Source organism: Erythrolamprus reginae, chromosome 1, assembly GCF_031021105.1.
Source record: "Erythrolamprus reginae isolate rEryReg1 chromosome 1, rEryReg1.hap1, whole genome shotgun sequence".
Lineage (NCBI taxonomy): Eukaryota > Metazoa > Chordata > Lepidosauria > Squamata > Dipsadidae > Erythrolamprus > Erythrolamprus reginae.
In genome coordinates this window covers 345874904-345899465 of record NC_091950.1, presented here as the reverse complement: position 1 = coordinate 345899465, position 24562 = coordinate 345874904, and the positions used below count along the sequence as shown (strand labels likewise).

Genomic DNA, 24562 nt, shown 5'->3' with positions numbered 1-24562 from the left:
GTGAATTGTGACTGAATACTTCCCTAAACAGTTTGCAAACTTTTTAGCCTCATCCATCTAGGTAAAGACTTAAAGACGAACAGATTCTAGATGAAGAAGAGACAAATAAAAATTATATAAATGCATCTTAACAAGCCGACCATTTTTACTTTAACTATTTTCAGCTGCTCTCTTTTAATACATGAATGACATCCAGAAACAACATAGTTGATCTAGGATTTACACACGATTTATCCAAGATCAAGGAAAAACTATGGGCTGACAAGTAGGAAACGAGTAGACTGACAAGACAGGATTTCTGGAGACAAAAGAAACACCAAGATGAGTAAGATAATTGGATCACAGCCAAATGTCCTAATGGATGCTGCTGACAAGATTTTGCTAATTCTTTCCTGGTTGTTTTTTCCCCCACTTTGGGCTCCTAGGAGGCTACAGGAAAGGACAGAGAAAAGCCTGATTATGAAAGTCAGCTTGAAAGACATGGTCCTTCACAACAGCAATTCCTATATATGATTTATATGTAACAGTTTTGAGGGTAAGTATAAGAGAAATATATCCAAGGACTGTGCTACTTAAGATAGCACGTCAACCGTTGTCAATAGTAGATCACCAACAGAGCTCACAAAATTGGTTTGGCTTGGAGGGAAAAAAAAGTCAAAGTGAAAACCACACTGGGTTTTGCAAACTGGCAAGATTTCTGAAGGATTTTAAAACAAAAAGAAGGCAAAAATGGTTTCTCCTGCGTCAAAGACAGTCAAATGTGTTGTAAAAATTAAGGTCAAATTTCAAGGAACTCTCTTGGCCAAATCTCTTGATAACCGACCAAAATTTTGACAATTACAATTATAATTGGTGTGGTGACATTTGGTAATGTTGTTAATGCAGTTTAAAAATGCTGCCAGATGGAATGCACTGTATTAATACAGAGGCCTACTATTTTTTTATATAATAAGCCAGGTAAATAGATTTGCTATAGTATAAAAATACAACAGGAGAAAATTTCCCTTCCAGCATCTCAAGTTTCATGCTTCCTAAAAATGACATCTACAAATCAGTTATTTTATACCTGAATGGCCCAGTGTGGAGGAACCTGGCAACTGTAAAATATCTTCATTCGTTCACAAACTGATGTTGTCTTCTCTTCAAATTGGTCTGCAAGTGCCTGAAAATCCAAAATATTTAAATATATTATTATTATTATTATTATTATTATTATTATTATTATTATTATTATTTATTAGATTTGTATGCCGCCCCTCTCCATAGACTCGGGGCGGCTCACAACAATAACAAAGACAATGTAAGAACAAATCTAATAATTTAAAAAAACACTAAAACCCCCATTATTAAAAGCAAGTATACACACATACCATGTATAAACTGTATAGGCCCGGGGGAGATGTCTCAGTTCCCCCATGCCTGACGGCAGAGGTGGGTCTTAAGAACTTTACGAAAGGCAAGGAGGGTGGGGGCAGTTTTGATCTCCGGGGGGAGCTGGTTCCAGAGGGTCGGGGCCACCACAGAGAAGGCTCTTCTCCTGAGTCCCGCCAAACGGCATTGTTTAGTCCACGGGACCCGGAGAAGGCCAACTCTGTGGGACCTAACCGGTCGCTGGGATTCGTGCGGCAGAAGGCGGTCCTGGAGATAGGTTTTATAGGTCATAACCAATACTTTGAATTGTGACCGGAAATTGATCGGCAACCAATGCAGACTGCAGAGTGTTGATGTAACATGGGCATATTTTGGGAAGCTCTCGCAGCTGCATTCTGCATTCTGCATATAACACAATACAGTGTTCCCTCGATTTTCACGGGGGATGCGTTCCGAGACCGCCCGCGAAAGTCGAATTTCCGCGAAGTAGAGATGCGGAAGTAAATACACTATTTTTGGCTATGAACAGTGTCACATGCCTTCCCTTAACACTTTAAACCCCTAAATTACAATTTCCCATTCCCTTAGCAACCATTTAGATTATTACTCACCATGTTTATTTATTAAAGTTTATTTTTTAAAAAAAATATTAAAGGCGGATGAAAATTTGGAGATGACATATGACATCATCAGGCAGGAAAAATCGTGGTATAGGGGGGAAAACCGCAAAGTATTTTTGAATTAATATTTTTGAAAAAACGTGGTATAGGCTTTTTGCGAAGTTTGAACCTGCGAAAATCAAGGGAACACTGTATAATTTCAATAGGTTCTGGCTAATACAGCAACTGAACAAAATAGCATTATCTGCTTAAAATTACTAATGTAGAAAGCCTAAACACATCAAACAGTGTTTCCAACCAGTGTAAGAGCACTAGACTGAACAAACTGAAGGGCTGGTTTGGTGTAGTGTTACAGTGCTAGCCTAGAAACCAGGATATTGTGAGTTCTAGATCTACTTAGGAAGGAAAGAGAGACGGATGATTCTGGGCTATCTCTTTCAGTCGAATCCACCTCATGGAGTTGTTGTGGGAAAAATCGGAGTAGGAAGGAGTTTTATACACATTTGCTGCCTTGAGTTATTTGCAAATAATAAAGATGTGATTAAAATCTAATAAATTAAATAAACGGATAAACAAATTAATAAGGATGTATAAGATGTCACTGTAAATGTCAAAATCTCAAAAGGCCTATGAAATAACAGACCACTGCATGGACAGAAAGCTAGACAGCAGAGCTACAGATAGTCCTTGACTTGTAACAGTTCATATAGTGACTATTCAAATGGCACTGGAAAAAGTGACTTATGACTGCTTTTCACACTTATGACCGTTTCAGTCGCCCCCCCCAGGTCACATGATCGTTGCTGTGTCCCAAGATCATGTGATCACCTTTTGCAACCTTCCGATAAGCAAGGTTCAATGGGGTTGCCAGATTCTCTTAACCACTGTGTTACTAACTTAACAGCTATGTTAAGAAAGGTGGTAAAGTGGGTCAAAACTCACTTAATAACTCTGTGACGCATCCAGATCACTTCTCTCCCCCACCCCTCTGCCTGCTGCTTGGACACATAATCAACTCACCTGCGCTGTGGGCTATGGTTCCTGCTGAACACTGTCAGCCCCCACGCCCTCACCATCTCTAGAGCTGGTCCTGCCCACCCCCTGGCTCATCATTACCTTAACTGGGGCTTATTTTGGGAGGTAGGGCTTATATTAGGAGCATGCTAAAATTCAGGCTAGGGCTTATTTTTAATGTTCAGTTCTGGAGACCTCACCTACAAAAAGATATTGACAAAATTGAACGGGTCCAAAGACGGGCTACAAGAATGGTGGAAGGTCTTAAGCATAAAACGTATCAGGAAAGACTTAATGAACTCAATCTGTATAGTCTGGAGGACAGAAGGAAAAGGGGGGACATGATCGAAACATTTAAATATATTAAAGGGTTAAATAAGGTCCAGGAGGGAAGTGTTTTTAATAGGAAAGTGAACACAAGAACAAGGGGACACAATCTGAAGTTAGTTGGGGGAAAGATCAAAAGCAACATGAGAAAATATTATTTTAATGAAAGAGTAGTAGATCCTTGGAACAAACTTCCAGCAGACGTGGTAGATAAATCCACAGTAACTGAATTTAAACATGCCTGGGATAAACATATATCCATCCTAAGATAAAATACAGAAAATAGTATAAGGGCAGACTAGATGGACCATGAGGTCTTTTTCTGCCGTTAGACTTCTATGTTTCTATGTTAATTGAATTCAGTAGTGGCAGGCTCCTTGTATCCCTCACATTTTTAAATTTCTACTCAATGTAGGCAGCATGGGAAACACCAAGTAGCTATCAAGCCGTGATAATAAAGTCCTGAAAAGATATCGCTATGTCCTTTTAATTTAATTTTCATATTCCACTTTATTTTTAAGACCACGCTACTCATCTCCAAATCCTTTCTTGATACATTCAACTGTAATTTCTAATGCCCCATTTTAGGATGATGGAAACTGTAACTCAACATTTATTGGAGGCATCTTTAAGGGGATGGAAATCTAGTCTAGAAAGTATAGATCAAGAGTAATTTATAGTGGTTAATGTATATAAATCAATCAAGTAATAAATAATAGTGATGCATATTAACATGCTCTCTTTTATCCTAAAGATATTAGTGTTTATTCCTGGTGAAGAACAGTACTGTGAGACCATCTGACAAATTATTTTAACAAAAGCATTCCTCATCTTAAGTTTATTATCTGAAAAATATTCTTTTATGTTTCTTTCAGTGTGTAATATATATCAACTATTACACCAATTTTGGGGTAACTTTTCCCTACAGCGAGTAGGTTTAGTTTACACTTCCTTTTCTATGGCTGCTACTGCTAAGGTCGGCCAGAATAGCCGTTTTTTCCTCACCAAAGTTAAGGCGTTTCTCCTATCCCTTCGAGGGAATGGCGAGTAGCCTTGAGGTCCTCAGACCTTCCCCTCACCTCCGGTTCCTCCAAGTCCAAACTTTCCTTTTCAGAGCCCCCTCGACAAGGAAATGCAAGCATCAGGAGCTGAACCCTAGCTTCTCAATGCAGCAGCATCACCCTAGCTTCTCTACACAGCACCGTCACCACCGGAAGTCCACTATTACAGTAATTTCTAACCTGATACTACCAGATGCATGTGCTGAAAGTCCAATAAATCTAGTGGACATTTCCAGAAGAAAACTGGATTAATAAATGTAGCATCAGAGCAAATTATAGATGGATATGACAAATTAATGCACCTTATACAGACATCTTGGATTACATACAAAGTTTTATCAACTGAAGACTCTACCTGCAAAAAAAGTTCCTTTTCTTTTTTGCAAAATCTCTCAAAAGATTTTCCTGGGGTTCCCAGAGAAATCTTTAATGATAGAAAATGCATACAAAACATTTCAGGTTGTCTGCCTCATACATACACACACGCAAAATTGGAAAAGATTGGTCAGTTTTCTGACTCTACTTAAGGCAATGCTCTATGCCTGTTTGAGGGAAAGCTAGAGAAAAACAGGCAGAAACAGTTTGAGATGTTTGATCTCTAATAAAATTGGTTGGGGAACATTGTTGAAAATTAGTTAGCAAGAGGATCACGTAAATGTATCTTTTAGAAAGTTTTAACTGTTAAATCTCAAGGAAACCTGGTACCAATATAAATGTCAGTGTCCCAATAACATCTGAGAAATAAATCAGAGTCCAAACCTTGGCCTTTTACCCATATTTTCCCAAATATGCCCATGTTACTCCAACACTCCACAGTCTGCATTGGTTGCCGATCAGTTTCCGGTCACAATTCAAAGTGTTGGTCATCACCTATAAAGCCCTTCATGGCACCAGGGTATCTACGAGACTGCCTTCTGTCGCACGAATCCCAGTGACCGGTTAGGTCCCACAGAGTTGGTCTCCTCCGGGTCCTGCCAACTAAACAATGTCGTTTGGCAGGACCCAGGGAAAGAGCCTTCTCTGTGGCGGCTCCGACCCTCTGGAATCAGCTCCCCCCAGAGATTAGAACTGCCCCCACCCTCCTCGCCTTTCGTAAACTTCTCAAAACCCACCTCTGTCATCAAGCGTGGGGGAACTGAAACATCTCCCCCTGCCTATGTAGTTTTTTGTGTATGATATGACAGTATGTATGTTTTTATATATTGGGGTTTCTTGTTTTTTAGACTTTTTAAATGTATTATTTTTATTTTAGATTCTAACTATTAGATTTGTCATTATATATTGTTTTTATCATTGCTGTAAGCCGCCCCGAGTCTACGGAGAGGGGCAGCATACAAAATTAATTAATTAATTAATAATAATAATAATAATAATAATAATAATAATAATAATAATAATAATAATGTGGGATGCGAACTGTGGTCAAACCGATACTAAATTCCCCTACAGTTCTCCACCTAGGTTAAGGTTCATCCCTCATCCCCACACCCCCAAGTTCATCACGTGCACCACTCCAGTTCTCTGAACAGTCACGACCCTCCCCTGGATTTCCCCTGGTGCAGAACAAAGGACGACCTTGAATCTTGTGGAAGGAATTTGTTGTGGCTAGTATCTTTCCCCTTCATGAAACCACCCCTCCCAGTTCCCACAGTACTATTCTACTTGTGGCAGGCCAAAGTCTCTAACTCAAAACGAAGGCTTTGGCTTGACAATAAATTTACGTGATCCACCTGCCTGATAGAATACTAGCAGTTGAGAAATAACATTCTCTTAAGTTCCCTGAAATAATTTTCAACAATGTTCCCCAACCTGCACATTGAAACGAAGGAAATTGTGCTTAACTAAATCCTGGATGTTTTGTGCAAAGAATGAATATAACTAAAAGATAAAGAAGGCAAAGATTAATTGGAGAAAAATATAAAGAAGGGATGATGCAAATATATGCAAGAACTGCAGAAAAGTGATCTCCAAATTGATTATACTGTGTTTATAAAGATTTTGATTAATGACCACATATTTTGGGAATTAAAGTTAAATCGTCCCTAGAAAATATTGCTAAAAACAAAGCAGCAGGAATTGATGAAATGCTAACAGGACTTTTTAACACTTACTAAATGATACAATTAAAATACAGCAGCTGTAAAAACACAGAAACAGCCAAAAGATTGGAAAAAGTCAATAACTATTTCAATTCTAAAAATGACCAGTACAAAAGAATGTCCAAAGTATCAAATAGTTGTACTTATCTCTTATACGAATAAGATAATGCTCTATTTTGTGTACTTCAGATTTCAATTAAAAAACCCTGAATGAATGAATGAATAATATGGCTTTCGCAGATATTCATCTACCTATTGAAGAATATACGAGTTGACCAGGAAGCAGCAGAGAACAAAAGATGTAGAAATTAAACTGCTTAACAACTGGAAAAGAATTCCACCAAATCCCCAATGACATTGTATAATGTCACTTACTTAACTTACATCCTCCCCCTTCTATATTTTATGTTTGGTAGGTATGTGTTGTATGGTTTTAATTGCTGGGGTTTTAGATATGTTTTATTTTTTAATATTAGATTTGTTTCACTGTTATATTGTTTCTATTATTGTTGTGAGCCGCCCTGAGTCTTCGGAGAGGGACGGCATACAAATCGATTTAATAATAATAATAATAATAATAATAATAATAATAATAATAATAATAATAATAATAATAATACATCATGAGCAATTCTGAACTGGAAGAAAAAGAAATAAGAAATAAAATTGCTGTGAGGATCAACAACTTCAGATATGTTGGTAATACCATTTTCCTGGTGGGAAGTGAGGAATCTCTTGCTGAAGGTGAAAGAGGGGAATGTAAAAGTCAATGTGCTACTCAGTACTAAAAACATCCAAAGATTATGTCAACAAATAATTTCCATCCAATTCAAATATGAGGAGAAGAAACTAAAAGTAGAGTTTATCTTTCTGGGCTCAGTAATTCACAGAGATGGTGACTACATCTCTATTTGGGAAGAACGGCTGTGACAGAACAGCCCAACAGTTATTCTTAATCATTGCTTGTAGCAACCTGGATTAGAAATGGCTAGTCCCAAAGGACAAGTTTCTCAGAACAATTAACATGCATTAAGAAGTTATTCTAGGTAACAATAGAAAAAATTCCATCAAGTACAGTACTGCACTTTCCAATTAGAAAACTGTATATAATTCCATCAGCCAATGCAGACACTCCGCGGTCTACATTGGCTGCTAATTGGTTTCCGGACTCAATTCAAAGTGTTGGTTATGACCTATAAAGCCCTACATGGCATCAGACCAAATTACTTGTGGGACTGCCCACTGCCACATTAATCCCAGTGGCCGGTTCAGTCCCACAGAATCGGCCTTCTCCAGGTCCCGTCAACTGGACAATGTTGTTTGGCGGGGCCTAGGGGAAGAGCCTTCTCTGTTGGGGGCTGGGCCCTCTGGAATCAGCTCCCCCCAGAGATTCGTACTGCCCCCACCCTCCTTGCCTTTCGTCTTAAGACTCATTTATGTCATCAGGTTTGGGCGGATTAGATCTTGGCCCCGGCCAACAAATGTTTAATTTTTAATTTAATTGGATTAATGCTGTTGTAATTTACTGTTTTTATTTGCTGTAAGCCGTCCGGAGTCTTTAGAGAGGGGCAGCATAGCAATCCAATGAATGAATGAATGAATGAATGAATGAATGAATGAATGAATGAATGAATGAATGAATGAATGAATGAATGAACACTGTACTTTCCAATTAGAAAACTGTATATAATTTCATCAAGTACTGTACTTTCCAATTAGAAAACTGTATACAGACATATTAAAACAGCAAGTTTCTGGTTTTTCTCAAGCTCTTTTACAATAAAATGGGAAAGACATTTTTTTATGAAGATGGGGAAGTCTACACTTATTAATTTAGAAAAATCTATTAGACTTCTCATGAGAACCATCTCTCACAGTTACTCACTTACAATGTTCTGGTCCTGCTTTTGGGGCATTCTTCTTCCATATATATATTTCAACATATTTCTAGACTGAAATTAAACAAACCTGAAATCTGTCTTTTGCTCAAGCTTGATGACTGATCACTCCCCAAATTCCCCTCCAGGTGCAATTATTATGCAGAGACACATATCAAGTAAAGGAGACGATTCTGCTTTTAGGTTGTAAAGCAAGAAACTTGTTATTAAAATGGTATATCCAATTACCAGTTCTCTAACAGTTTTACTTGGCAGCCAGTTTGAATATTGCCCTACAATTTAAGCACTCAATAAATCTCCTTGGATTCAGACAGCTTAATTATCCAGCTCCTTGTATAAAAGTTTGCTTCTGATAACTAGAAACAGCTTTCTGAAATTAACTCTGTAATAGAAGATGAGCTATTACAAAACAAAACAAACCCCTGTTTTTCCAAAAGGGGCAACTATACTCTGCTTTACCCAAAATAATACATTGCAATACCTGTAAGCAAAAAGAGATTAAAAACCAGTCTGATATATGTAATTGTAATGAACCAGACTGGCTTCTGTAAATACAGATGAAATTCTTCCAAGGGTGTCTGGAAGCAACAACCTTAGCATAAATATTAGCAATCTGAGAATAACTATAGACTGCAAGTTTCTAATAAATCCCAATGAACTCAAAGAATGGCTGAATTTATGCCTACAAAACGGAGCTTCATATCCCATATTGTGTAAAGTTCTCTAATTTGAATACAATGTAGATATACCACCTAGGGTACAGATTAGCAATATAGAATATTAAATAATGAAGCTGTGATGACAAATAAACCCTGCTGGAATGACTGACTGAGATTGAAGGGCATGGTAGAAGATACATAATTTTTCTTATGCCTATCAAGACAAAAAGAATCAATTCTATTCTGAGCAAAATTACAATAAATTTAACCTCTGATCACTAAACATCTGTATTGCATGGAGAGACTCCAAAAATGCAGAATATTGTAGGGCTTAAGGGAATATTGCCTTTCTATTCCCAACAGCTGTCGTTTTGAAAAGTTTACTAGGCTTTTTATTGAAAATCATATTCAGAAACTATATTTCCTTCGTATGATTTCTCCTAGTAAAATATATACAAGAACTGCAATCAGCTTTAGCTTCTTCCTTCCATGTTAATGTTAACATAGCCTAGGGCACATTTAAGGATCAGGCATAGGAGATCTCTTAGTCAACAGTGTGATTATGAAGCATGTCTTGTTTAAAAACACTATAGTGGTGGAATTAAAAATTATATTGGAATCTTCTGCCATGTGCACAGGATGAAAAAGCACTGCCTAAGGCATATGAATGTAATCAAACTATATACAAGTGAATAGCCATAGTCACATTAGTCATGGCTAGAAAGTTATCAAGACTTTTATGGACAATTTTGAAGAGCAAAGAGAACGTTGATTAACTTTCCAGTTCAATAAACTCTACGTTCCTCTGTATTAATCACAGAATAAGCTGCATATGATACTTTATTTGGTATCCTGTCTGCTGATGTCAACCCTGTTCACATTTTAAAAGCAACAGATTCCTGATGTCTGAAGGAATCGTTTAGCCTAAGATGTTAACCCCAGAGGTCTTCTAATCAAGGCTGTCAAGAAAAAGACAAAATTGAGCTTTCAAAAATTTCCTGGAGGCCAAAATATTGGAATTATCTGCCTCTCCTCCACTGAAAAAGAACAAGAATGTGATAATAAAGAGGATACAAGAACTACTTTGTTAAAGGATATGATTTAATTATTGGCTAACAATACATGGATAAAATAGAAAAGATAAGGAAAACCACTTAAAATAAAGTACTTATTCAAATTATGAAGAGTAATATTTCATGGGAACTTATCTAGTAAAAACAGGATGCAAGTTTATTACATTAAAAAATAGCTCTCTTCCTGATTTTGATTGTCCTATGCACTATATACTAAATCTTTGCACCTTTAGGAAAGCTACCCTATAAAGCACAATTGCTAATTAAGACGTATATCCATATTAAAGAGGAAGGGAGAAGCTAGTATGATGGTAACTTATGATAATTCTGGCATAATTATGGACAACCATGTTAGTGAGTGAATTAATGCGAAGCGGGTGAATTAAGATGGCCAGAACAAGGTAGAGAAGAATGACTCGCAGTTCACAAAAACAGAACAATGAAAACAGGCAAATAAAATCCATGGTCATAAACCAGCTAGGGATGGGAAGAAGATGAAATAGAGGGGGAGAATGAAGATTAAACTGATTATGAAGCCCTGAATCAGTTCTGACCAGCAAAAGAGCCAATGTTAAACAAAAAGACCCACACAGGATGAAAATGAGACTATAGAATGGTCAGTTTCAGATTGTTGTAGGAAAAGATGACACTAAAATTTTACACAACTAGGGTGAAAATAGGAGGTGGTGGTAAAAGTCCAAAATGAATATAGAGCCAAATATTGAAAATCAAACTCAGAGAGGGGCGGCATATAAATTAAACAAGGCATATAAATTAAACAAATACATACATACATACATACATACATACATACATACATACATACATACATCCTCAACTGTCAATGTGAGAAACATTGTTCCAGTAGATCACTAAGTGAACATGAGAAAAACCTTGTGATGCAGCTGCTAAAAAGACAAATGCTATTTGGGATGGTCGAACACAAGCTGAGCGTTCGCAGGGAATAATTATCTCATACTCTCTGCCTTTATTAGGCCCTGCTTACAATACTGTGTCCAGTTCTGAACACCCCAATCTGGACTAAGAGCTACCAAGATGGCGAGAAGTCTAGAAACCAAATCCAATGGACAACAGTCAAAGAAACTGAATATGTACAGCTAGAATTTTTTTATTCCAGCCTAAATACAAATGTTATTTTCAGTCAAACACGCATTTCAGACGACTCATTTCAGCAGTACATTGAAGATAAATTATGACATAAGTCAGCCTAACCACAACATCACTTCTCCTTTGAAGAAGCCACAAGAAAGAGACCAGCTGGTGCTGATTCAAAAGAGAAATTGGCTAGCATAGGTTGTTGCAAATGTTAAGCTACTGGCACCCTGTCAAAATTACCCATTAAGAGTTTTTCATTCAGCAACAGGAATCAGATGGTGGCTCAGGTATTTGTCAATGAAGGGTTTCTCAGGGGTTAATTTTACTTCATTGAAGCATTGGAAGCACTTCAGTGGGGAGCCAAACCTAGCTCATTTCTTCTCTTGTACTTTTTTGATCCCATTCCCCACTGCAGCTTCAGAAGTAGTCCCTCTTCTGTAGTGGGTTCATGAAAGAAAAAAAAAGTTGTGCTGATCCAGAAGTTAAGGATCTATTGAAACCATTCTAGCCATTTTCCCTACTCTATAGTAGAACCACAAAGAGAATCGACGAAACTGCACCCGTCATGTTCTACAACTATATTGGACTGAAACCTCCATTACTTTTGATTGGCAAAGCTGGTGATGAATCGGAATAAACTGGATACTAAGATTAACAGTTTGGAGATGGAGGAGGGAAAGCAAGAAAAATGTTACCTGGGTCTGCTTCATTGCCCGTTCCATTCGGCGAATACTTCCCTTCTCAAGTTTTGTTCGTAGAAGAAGAGCAGAGGTTTGGATTGCCCAGAACTTTGGTTGTGAGAGCAAATACTGAGAAAAAGGAAAGAAAAAGTATTCACTTATTCGTATTTTTTTTAAAGAAAATATTTTTCAGCGCAGTGCTACAGCCCTATTGTAATCTATTATTTTTTATGATAAATTGAAAGACCTATATCAATAATATCAATTGAGTAACTGAATTTAAACATGCCTGGGATAAACATATATCCATCCTAAGATAAAATACAGGAAATAGTATAAGGGCAGACTAGATGGACCATGAGGTCTTTTTCTGCCGTCAGTCTTCTATGTTTCTATGTTTCTATAGACCTACATCAGTGATGTCGAACCTATGGCACGGGTGCTATAGATGGCACATGAAGCCATATCTGCTGGCACATGAGCTGTTGCCCGAGCTCAGCCCCAACATGCATGTGTGTGCTGGCCAGCTGATTTTTGGCTCGCGCCGACACTTTGTGGGAGCATTTTTGGCTTCCAGAAAGCTCCGGGAGGATGGGGGAGGGCATTTTTACCTTCCCCCAGCTCCAGGGAAACCTTTGGAGCCCGGAGAAGGCAAAACACATGCCTACTGGGCCCACCAGAAGTTGGGAAACAGGCCGTTTCTAGCTTCCAAACAGCCTCCAGGGGGCGGGAGAAGCTGTTTTCGCCCTACCAAGGCATTGAATTATGAGTGTGAGCACTCGTGCAAGTGTGATAGTGCACACCCACGCTTTTTCGGCACCCAAGAAAAAAAAGATTTGTCATCACAGACCTATATCAATACAGTACTATCAATTCAGTTTGCAACAATATTACAATCAACCATTTGTATTTTGTCCTTCGTCTAATATTTAGATGAAGGAAGATGAAAACTGCCCACGATGCCAAAAATGTCATCAGTTTTTACATGAGCTTTCCTATATAAATTACTAGAAGAAAAATAGGAATATCGGATTCCATATATTATTGACAAAAAAAAAAGCAGCAAACCAAATGTTCAAACAAATGTTTCAGAATTACACTGGTTTGGACCCAGCAGGATTCTACTGAAATGGAAAGACATTTCTGTTCCAGTCTCACAACCTCAAAATTTTTGGTGAACTTCTTTTTACGTGGCATCAAAGTCTTGATATAAAGATCCAAATAGGAAAGGCAAGAAAAGCCACAATGCACAAGAGCCATTTTTGACATACTAGCGATTTTCTCAAAAGTACTTTGACTCTCCCATGAAATATGACTTAAAAATCTGATTTGGTGTTTTTATTGACTGAGAATCGGGGGTGAAATGCTGGTGGTTCAGAGAACTGGTAGCGGTAGCAGCATGAGGCTCCACCCAAAGTTCCATTTTCTTTTTTTTAACCCTCTGCGCATGCGCAAAGCCTTCTGCGCAAGCTGCAGAGTGTGAAAAAGCACGCAAAGTGTGTATTTCCAAACCAGTAAGGAAGCTAAGTAGATTTCACCACTGCCAAGAACTATGATAGCTGCTATATCACACAGGGATCTATTATACTGTAAACAAAAAATTTCAAATTAAAGTCTATCCAATATTTATTGCATTTATTTAATTATAATATTATATCCTTCATCTAATATTAAAAACATTATAGCAATCAACATTAGCCACAGATTGCATCCTTTCACAAATCCTTTGCTAGCCTTATTCTGCTGTATGCTTTATGATCAGAGTAAGTCTGGAGCATAACGTGCACTATATTTGATAGCCATGCCTAGGTTTCTGATGGAACAGGAATGTCTTGAAAAATTATTTCAAACTTTTCAACTTTTTAAAAAGGGAAAATATATGATCATGTATCTAGATTGGTTAGGCCTCCTAATTATCTTTTAATAGACTTTGTAAGAGGAAGAGAAATATCAATCTAGGCAGCAGGATAACAGCCAAGTATAAAGTAGAGGTAGAGACCTCTATTAATGAATAAGAGAAGATTATTATGAATTATTTCACATGGGAAACAAATTCTATTAATCTTACCAGGCATCTGTACTGGTGAAGAATTTACTGGACAAAACCATCAGTCACAAAGAAACTAATCCTACAAGCTCCAGATTGTCTTGTTTCTTAAACAAATATTAAAACTAGAAAAAATATTCTGTTTCTTAAATCTTGTAGCATCCCAGGGGGAATTCCGGGTTGTCCAAGTTCTCTGCCACTGCTGGATTCAAAATAAACCAAGACTTCCCAGATTTATCACAATAATGGTGATCTGGAATTGAGGAAATGGGTATCTATACTGTGATACAACCAGTTGATTTTAGAGTCTAAACTCAATGGATGTATCTTTAGTCCAATGTTAACAACTTCATACTGTATTTGGAATTAAACCCCCCCTTTTTTTTTTTTTTTTTAAAAAAGAGTTTTAAAAATAGACCATCTTCTATACGTCATAAATGTTCTGTTTCTTTATCTCTCTTTCTCTCTGTAAACAGAAAAGATAGTGCGCTGAACCATAGAATGCGCTCAACAATCCATGTATCAATGGCTGGTTTGTTTGTTGCTGCCTGCTGCTCTCTAGTGGTCAAGATCAATCCAGGGATTTAACTGAAGTTGCACCATTATATCATCCTATATAGCTGTATGACTTTCTACCATCTTTTAAGACTTCCAGCAGTGCTTATCTTCTTCAACCAAATATTTAAATGCTTTTCAGTCTAAACCCGAAGGCATAACTGGAATTCTTAGAGCAGGTTTTGGCTTCATTCATAAAATGGTAGCCATAGTTGCTATGAACAGTCACTAAACAATAGCTGATCAAAAGACTCCCACGATACTTCCTACTTCCCTAGTCCTTTTATTTTGTTCTGAGCAAATTGCCATATTTCTAAATTATCTAAGGAACGTTTATAATTGGATGGTATATAAATACTGAAAAACATAGACACAGTTCTTCTGTTACTTTAACTATCTTTAGGTTAGAGTTAACTATTTTTACATTTTAATTTACATCTTTGAACAACTCACATGTAAGATCTTTGGAAATAAACATTAAGAATAGGGGAGTTTGGCATTTCCACTAACTATTCAGATTTTATATATTCCACCGAAATCAATGCAGCATTTGCTGCTGGTTAAAGATTTATGCCTTCAGAGCTATTTTATGAATACATAGCAATATACTATTTCATAAGATACATTTGGAAATAAAGTAGAAGGGAACAAATATTAAATGCTGTAATTTGGGCTTTTGTATTGTGAACAGATATAATTTAATGTAATAAGAAAATTTGACATTTTAAAAGATGGAATCAAGTGAGAATCGAAGCTCCATTCAGTACTGATGATATTACCTAGTTTGGGTAATGAAATATCTACAAGGAAAGAAGAGAGCACTCAGGACTCTCATGTCAATCTTGAGTCTCAAATATTCTCCTTTATTAGTTCCATTCAGATAGTTAACAGAAATACAATAGAACCATGGAGAAAATATGTAATTAGCCATAGTTCTGACTTCTTCGAGATTGCACTGGCTGCCGATCGGTTTCCGGTCACAATTCAAAGTGTTGGTAATGACCTTTAATGACCTACATGGCATTGGGCCAGAATACATCCGGAACCGCCTTCTACCGCACAAATCCCAGCGGCTGATAAGGTCCCACAGAGTTGGCCTTCTCCGGGTCCCATTGACCAAACAATGTCGTTTGGCGGGCCCCAGGAGAAGAGCCTTCTCTGTGGCGGCCCCGGCCCTCTGGAATCAACTCCCCCCAGAGATTAGAACGGCCCCCACCCTCTTTGTCTTTCGCAAATTACTCAAGACCCACCTTTGTCGCCAGGCATGGGGGTGTTAGGATATTCCTTCCCCTAGGCCATTACAAGTTACGTATGGTATGTATGTGTTGTATGTTTGGTTTTTTATAATAAGGTTTTTTAGTTGTTTTATTAAATTGGATTGTTACATGTTTTTATCATTGTTGTTAGCCGCCCCGAATCTGCGGAGAGGGGCGGCATACAAATCCAATAAATAAATAAATAAATAAAATAAATTAAGTCACCTAAGGTCCATGTTTATTAGAAAATATCACAGATGCAATTTTTATCATTTTTCTTGCAAAGGATTATAAATTAGAGTAGCTCTTTTCAGCGAGTTCTCCTAGAACACAAGGTTTTCATAGTGTAGCAGTGTGTGTAGCAAGTCTTAATGATATCAGTGCTGGAAGAAAAAGGGCATTCTTCAACATTATTTCCCCCCCAGGACAAACGCTACTAATATATCCAATAAGACTATGCTGCTATTTCTGCCTCTAAAGCCATGCTCCTGCACTATTGAAAAAGCTTTTTGGATACAGCACGAGCAGTGTGTAGTTTGCTACAACTAGCCTGTTCGATGTTAAAAAGCAAATCCAAGCTACGGTAAGTCTCCAGACTAATCTGCACAAAGGGACAGTTTAATTAGAAACAGCGCTTTTCCAGATTTTGCTTTATCTAATCTTATAGCCACTGTGCCAGACGTCTAACATTACATCATTAAAAATAAATCATAAGAATCGCCACATTGGATTAGACTAAAGGGTCTTGCTATTCCAGGACTGGGAGAGAGAAAAAATGAACTTAAAAAAAAATATCTGCATCTATATAGATAGAAAATACATATTTCTAATAGTTTCAGATTAGTGACCTATTTGGTTGCGTTTTTAAAGGTAATTTTTTCAGCAAACAGTTCCATTTGCACATTTATCCAAATGAAAATATGTACATACAGGTTTCCTGAATCTATTGCTGAGAAATATAGACTTATTCACAACATTCAGTTCCACGTATCTGAGGGTTTTGACCTGATGTTTTGAGCACGTTTCTCCATGTTTCACGAATATGCAGATCTGATAGTGATCTCACTCATTTTCCCAGTGATCTGCAACCTTCTTACCCTATATGGCCATCCTTTACCTGTCTGTTACTCCCTCCAATGTGAAGATGAGAAAGCGCATCATCTGGGCTCAATATAGTCAATCATTGCATTGCCAAGAATACTGGGGAAAATCCACCCAGTATTTTATTGCAGCTAACTAAAACTGGGAATCAAATCCAATTTAAGACCACAAACCTAACCACCGCCTCCCCCGGTAATAATACAAGGGGAGACACATGAAGTGAAAAAAATATTGGACTCCAGACTATTACAATACTTGATCCACTGGAACAGGTACCCTCTGTCTGAATCCACATGGGTAAAAAGTTTGAAAGTGAAAGCTGATAGATTAGTCAAGAAATTCTACAATAAATACCCCAACAAACCAAAAGGTCCCCCTTGGGGGGGGGGGAGGTGGTTAAGAATGTTGAATATCCCCGCAAGTTATATTTACTCTCTCTTTTCAGGAGATGCTTTTTTCTTGAGAGTGGCCGTCTGTCAGGCTGAAGCCATCGTTGACTTGGAGATTTTGGTCTGCCACACTTTATGCTTTAGAATATATTATTGCTGTAAGAACTTGGGAGGGGCTATTACATGAGGGATGTAGAAATATAGCCATAACAATTCCTTTTAGATTTTCAAGGTCATAGGTTATCCCACTTTAATACAGGAACTTTTCAAAATGATGCTGAATTCTTTCTAGTTCATCTGTTTTTAGATACAGATTGATTATTCGGTTCGCTATGGAAAACAATAAGGGAGAAGGCAATGGCCAATAATTCTGTTCTGTTGTCAAGAAAATAGAATTGAGGTAGCCATGAACTCAACAGAAGTCAAATTCAACTAAACAGAAACATTTACTGTTAACTCTAGACAATCTTTGAAATAATCATTGCTTACCGTATATACTCGAGTATAAGCCGAGTTTTTCAGTCCAAAAAATGGGCTGAAAAACACAGCCTCGGCTTATACTCGGGTCATTAACAAAGTCACCACACGAGGGCGCCATTGCTTGAGCCAGAGCGAGGAGGCACCAGCTTTTGTCTCCTCTCGCATGCCGTAGTTCCTCTCCCTAGCTCAAGCAAATGAGGCAGCCATTTGCTCCAACCGAGGGGAAAAAGTCATGGTGAGTATTCCTTACTCTCTCTGCATTGCCTTTAATCAGATTAAAAAGGCCCCCTGCTGTCAGATTCTCCTCCCCCTCCTTTGAAAGGATTTAAACTGTTTAAAAAATGGTATTTTGTGGTAGTTGCTGTCCTTGCTTGGATAGGATCTAATAATGTATTATGAGGCAGAGCTAGACAGGAATTCTTTTTCTATCTGTCTATCTTTCTATCTATCTATCTATTTTTCTATCTGTCTGTCTGTCTATCTATCTTTCTATCTATATCTATCTGTCTGTCTGTCTGTCTATCTATCTATCTATCTATTTTTCTGTCTGTCTGTCTATCTATCTTTCTATCTATATCTATCTATCTATCTATCTATCTATCTATCTATCTATCTATCTATCTATCTATCTATCTATTTGGTTTTCTATGCTGATAACCTCACAGCAGCTAATGCTGAAGCTCTTCTTTGGATACACTTATTTATTTGTTTGTTTGTTTGTTTATTTATTTAATTGGATTTGTATGCAATCCTTCTCCAAGGACTCAGGGTGGCTCACAGCATATATAAAAACAGAACAATAATGTAAATCCAATTAATGATGAGAAGGAATCCAGTTTTGAAGGATTTTAACTCTTAGGTTTTAGCTTTGTTCCTGATCGAGCTACTTTTTTTACTTTTTAATTTATTGTTAATATTGTTAATTTGTTTACCCTCTTTTAAATTTACAGAGCTAGTTTACTGGTTTTCTTTAAAATAAATATTCTAAAACATGTCTCAATTAATGTAATTTTATTGTTTTCCATTTTTATAAGTTACCAGTAGCCACTGCATTTTCTAACCTCGGCTTATACTCGGGTCAATACGTTTTCCCAGTTTTTGTGGCAAAAATTGGTGCCTCGGCTTATACTCGGGTCGGCTTATACTCGAGTATATACGGTATTTCAATAATCGCTAGGAGATTTTCTTCCAAAGGACTTCTAAAATTCCTTCCTAGGCAGCCAGACCCATACACAGTTTAAGGGCATTCATAGAAGCTAAAGAGGCAATGCACATATTTTTATTTTATTTCTCAAATAACTAGTATAGAAACTAGACTATTAAGAATTGGACAGATCTGACCAGTTTTCAACACTTATCTATTTCATCAAATATTTACTCAATCAAAAGGGATATGCAATTCACCTTTTTTTACATTTTAAAAAGTGTCTGCTTTACTATTTCACCTTAAAAATGGTTTTTGGTCATGAATTAAGTGTAAAACAGGACTTTCCCTTTTTCACTTCAACTGAAAGGGAATCATGCTGTTCACATGTACCTTATTCTAAATGTATCATTTATTCTGTGTGGTGCTGAAAACTGTTTCAATTGTGTTTGATTGAAACACTGTCCTTATACTCAATTAGGCCAGTGTTTCCCAACCTTGGCAACTTGAAGATATTTGGACTTCAACTCCCAGAATTCCCCAGCCAGAGAATGCTGGCTGGGGAATTCTGGGAATTGAAGTCCAAATATCTTCAAGTTGCCAAGGTTGGGAAACACTGAATTAGGCATTTAGATTGGACCAAGTCCTAAAACCAGGCCTGTATACAACATTCCATACCATATAGAAATGCATTAGCATGTATTTCTGAGCACCTCATCTCAACATTCATAAATCAGGAATTTGGAATACAGTGATCCCCCGCTCGTTGCGAGGGTTCCGTTCCAGGAGCCCCCGCAACGAGCGGGTTTTCGCGAAGTAGCGATGCGGAAGTAAAAACACCGTCTGCGCATGTGCAGATGGTGTTTTTACTCCCACAGCGCTAGCGAGGAGCCGAAGATTGGGGGCGGCGCGGCTGTTTGCCGCCGGCATGGAGGGCTTCCTAGCAGCCCCCCAAACCCGGGTTGCGGGTCCGGGGGGCGCTGTCTCTCGCCGCCTTCGAGCCGACTCCGTGAGCGAACTCGCTCACGGACTCGGCTCGAAAGCGCCGAGAGAGAGCGTGGACATCGCCCGTTCCTGGCGCTGTCTCTCGCCGCCTTCGAGCCGAGTCCGTGAGCGAACTCGCTCACGGACTCGGCTCGAAAGCGCCGAGAGAGAGCGTGGACATCGCCCGTTCCTGGCGCTGTCTCTCGCCGCCTTCGAGCCGAGTCCGTGAGCGAACTCGCTCACGGACTCGGCTCGAAAGCGCCGAGAGAGAGCGTGGACATCGCCCGTTCCTGGCGCTGTCTCTCGCCGCCTTCGAGCCGAGTCCGTGAGCGAACTCGCTCACGGACTCGGCTCGAAAGCGCCGAGAGAGAGCGTGGACATCGCCCGTTCCTGGCGCTGTCTCTCGCCGCCTTCGAGCCGAGTCCGTGAGCGAACTCGCTCACGGACTCGGCTCGAAAGCGCCGAGAGAGAGCGTGGACATCGCCCGTTCCTGGCGCTGTCTCTCGCCGCCTTCGAGCCGAGTCCGTGAGCGAACTCGCTCACGGACTCGGCTCGAAAGCGCCGAGAGAGAGCGTGGACATCGCCCGTTCCTGGCGCTGTCTCTCGCCGCCTTCGAGCCGAGTCCGTGAGCGAACTCGCTCACGGACTCGGCTCGAAAGCGCCGAGAGAGAGCGTGGACATCGCCCGTATCTAGAAGAAGTTGCCACCCGAGCGCTCTTGCCCGGCGGGAGGCGAAGCATATGGGTGGGGGGGCTGTCAGGACACCCTCCCACCCCAGCACTTTGCATCCCGCCGGCAAAGAGCAATAAGGCAGCAGCTTCTGCCGGACACGGGCAATGGGCGGGACAGAGAAGCGGGAAGAATCAGGAGGTTCCTTTGGCGGCTGGAGGCTGCCTGGCACCCGCTGCAGCCAAAACAACAAAGCCAGGCAGCCCCCAGCTGCCAAAGGAGCCTCCTGATTCTCCCCGCTTCTCTGTCCCGCCCATTGCCCATGTCCGGCAGAAGCTGCCTCCCGTGCCGATCTTCCCCGCCAAGCCCAGTTCGGCTTCCCTGGCTGCTTGGCCGGAGGGGGGGGGGGGCTCGGCCAAAAGGGGCTGGAGACGCAGCGATTTGCCTCCCGCCCCTCGCCCCTGTGCCACCGGCACGTCATCTTCCCTCCCAGACAAAAAGGCCGGCCTTTGGGGATGAAGGGGTGTGTTCAGCTCTGCGTCTCCAGCTCCTTTCGGCCGAGCGCCCCCCCCCCCCGGCCAAGCAGCCAGGGAATCCGAGCCAGGCTTGGCAGGGAACATCGGCACGGGAGGCAGGAGACGATCGGGCGACCGGAGCAGCAGCCAGGGAAGCCGAGCCGCGTATGGCGGTGACGGCGGCCGTCTCCTGCCTCCCGCGCCGATGTTCCCCGCCACGCCCGGCTCGGCTTTCCTGGCTGCTTGGCCGGGAGCTGGATGCTGGTGGTGGCGGAGGAAGGCGAATGCGGCTTGGAAGCTGGGAGGGGGGCAGAATATGGGAGGAGAGAGGCTTGCAATAGAGGGTGGAGGAAGCGGCCATGGGAGGGCGAGCTGCCTCAGGGAGGAGGATCGGGCGGGACCAGGTGGGGGCTGGAATTTCTCCGCCAGGGCGAAGGGCGGGCGAGCGGGTGCTGGGGAGGGCTTCTCGCCCTCCCGACAGCAAGAGGGGGGAGCGAACGGCGTGGGCAGGCGAAGGGCGGGCGAGCGGCAGCGAGGAGTTTGCGTGGGCGGTGGGGAAACTCCTCGCTGACGCCAGCAAGAGGGGGAAGACCCAGGGAAGCCGCTGCCATCTACGCATGCGTGCCCGGCACGCATGCGTAGATGGTATTTTTGACTTCCGGGTTGAAAAATAGCGAAGTACCCTGTTCGCAATGGTTGGGGACGCAATAAACGGGGGATCACTGTATTATGAAAAGGGCTTAGCTTCTCAGTATCAGCGTTCAGGGAACTTCAGATAATAGCTGGCCGCACAGCAACAATGTCTGATAGAATTGCCATTCAAGTACTAATGTAAGATGTATTCCTTCGTGAATTTACTGATAAAATGACGAAGCTATGGATTTAGGAAGAAAATGTTATCATATTAAAACTATTAAAATTAAGTGGTATTTTCTGAAAAAGAGACAGAAGGTTCTTGCGTGTTTTGCAGACCAGTCAACTGGAAAAATCTACATGCATTCCAAGGAAATTAGCCGTATTTCATGTTCAATCTCTACTTGTAAATTTTTTAGTTCAAGCCTCATCTCCTCCTTGCACTTATAATTATTTATCATAATTTTATCCCATTCTCATCAAGAGGGATTTGCATGATAGGAACCTATGAGTTTCTAATAGGGAGAGTGTCAGTTTACAGTAATCCCTCACCTATCGTTGGTGTTACGTTCCAGACCTGGCCGCGATAGGTGAAATCCGCAATGGGGAATTTATCGACTGATAGTACTTATTTAAGTATTTATATTGTAATTGTTTGGTAAGTTTTCATTGTTTTAAGTGTTTATAAACCCTTCCCACACAGTATTTATTTTAGATACAGTATTTAAATACAGTATTTACAATTTTAGATTTTTTTTTTTTAAAAAAACCCTGCCGATCGAGTTCGGTGGGCTGTTTAAATCTGCCGATCGACTTCCTCAGAAACCCGCGATGAAGTGAAGCCGCAGTAGGTGAAGCGCGGTATAGCGAGGGACTACTGTATTTAAAAGGGTGGAAGGCATATTTGAGAAAAGCTGGCAGTACTACCTAAGGAAATCAAAAGACCAAAGAACAGAACTAGAGGGAAATGACGGGAATAATACAGGCATTTTAGACCTTCCTGGTTATACTTTTCTAATAGCACATTATGGGCACCAAAACAAACTGGCTATGCTGTGTTGTGATTAGCTCTGGCCCAGCTCCTGCCCCAAGGACTGTGGATGTGGGGGAGACATCCACATGCCGCAGGCCTGTTTTGCTCCCGGTGGAATCTGCTGATGAAGGTTCCTCTGACCAAGAAGACATGAATGACAGGGAGGAGGAGAGTGTGGCAGACAGCTCAGAAGGAAATCAATTATCTAGCTCCTCCTTGGATTCGGAACAAGAGTTAATGATACAGCCACGCATGCGGAGAGTGATGCATAGGCAACAACAACTGAGAGATTATTATCAAAGAAAATGAGGCCACCTGAGGTTGGGTGGGGCTGTGGTCATTAGTGAGGCTACTATAAAAAGCAGCCTGTGGGTTTGGCCATTGTGGAGGATTATCTGATCGTTGTGTTTCCTGCCTGCCTTGCTGACTTCGACCTTTGTGTGCTGATTTTTCCCCGCTTTGAAACTAAACCAGAGCAAAGTGTGTTTCACTTTGTGAAAGAAGGACTGTGAATTACCTCACAGCTGCAAGCTAAGCATCTCAGAACTGATAAGGGACTTGTACAAATTACCAGTTTGTTTGGAGAAGAGTGCTTTTTGCTATACAAAAAGAGTGCTTAGTTTATTTTAATTTTCGGTATAAAGAACATTGTTTTGAATTTTCAAACGTGTGTGTGTGTCTGAAATTTGTATCTGTGAATTTTTAGAAGGATTCTACCAGAGAGCTCGACAGAACATGCTGGATGAGGCCACTCATAAAATACATATTTATTAGAAGACAGATTTATCAGAAGGTGAGGTGTTTTGCTGCTACACTTTTCAAATTCTAGTTTCTATTTTGCCTACCTGAATTATGTCTTGCTGGATTTTTCGGAGTATAAGAACCACCAGAGTATAAGATACACCTTAGTTTTTTGGGAGGAAAATAGGAGAAAAAAATCTGTCTACCAGATATTCATTTGGCTAGCATCCTAAGTCTGGTCAGATTCAGTACATTATTTTATCTCCTGATTAGGGCTTTAAAAAAATCTTATTCAGAGAGCAACAATGAAAGAGCTTGCAAGCTGGTAAGAGCTGGGAGCATCGTTAGCACCTTGTTAGGGCTGGAAAGAAACATTTTGAGCAAGTAGAGCAATGAAAAAAAAACCCTGCACAGACTTAGGGCTTGGAAAACATTCTTTGCAGAGAGTAACAATGAAAGACCTTGCAAGCCGCTAAGAGCTAGGGACATTGTTAACACCTTGTTAGGGCTGGGGGGGAAACATTGGGAGCAAGTTGAGCAATGAAAAAAAATTCTTTGCAGAGAAAAACAATGAAAGAGTCTACAAGGTAAGAGCTGGGAAAATCGTTAGCAGCTAATTTGGGCTGGAAATAAAGCTTAGGAAAAAGCTACATTCAGAGTATAAGATGCACTCAAATTATTAGCCTCTTTTAGGGAGGAAAAAGAACCCTATGTCGGCGGGTTAGCCTTACAAATGAAACCTATTTTCTAGGAATAACTCTAGAAGCATTCCCAATGCCTAGGTCTACAATTATGATTTATAACATGTTAGTTTCAATATATGTATTAATTTTTTTATTGTGAAAAGTAAAGTTTCCCTTAAATTCAAGCACCGCTCCTGTTGAATCCGTGTTTACATCCATGTACTTTTTCTTGGTGATAACACATAAATACTAGACGGGTCTATAAATTCAGTGGAAAGCAGTTTCTTCTTTAGTAAGGGACAATCTGAATACAATAACTAGTTCCACACAAAACATACTCTTTATAGTTTATAACTTGGCAACTGTGTCATAGATTCTCCATTATGGTTCTAGAATATTGTGGCTTTAGGCTTC

General features: G+C 40.0%; 1 protein-coding gene across 1 annotated transcript in view; it reads right to left on the bottom strand.

Annotated features, from left to right (window-relative positions):
* Positions 1–24562, bottom strand: part of TTC27 (tetratricopeptide repeat domain 27) — a 106172-nt gene that overhangs the window by 61709 nt on the left and 19901 nt on the right. The window contains exons 7-8 of the mRNA XM_070727120.1: positions 11934–12075; positions 1067–1162 (exon numbers count right to left, since the gene is read on the bottom strand). Of these exons, the coding sequence (XP_070583221.1) occupies positions 1067–1162; positions 11934–12075 (238 nt within the window). The remainder of the gene's footprint in view (positions 1–1066; positions 1163–11933; positions 12076–24562) is intronic.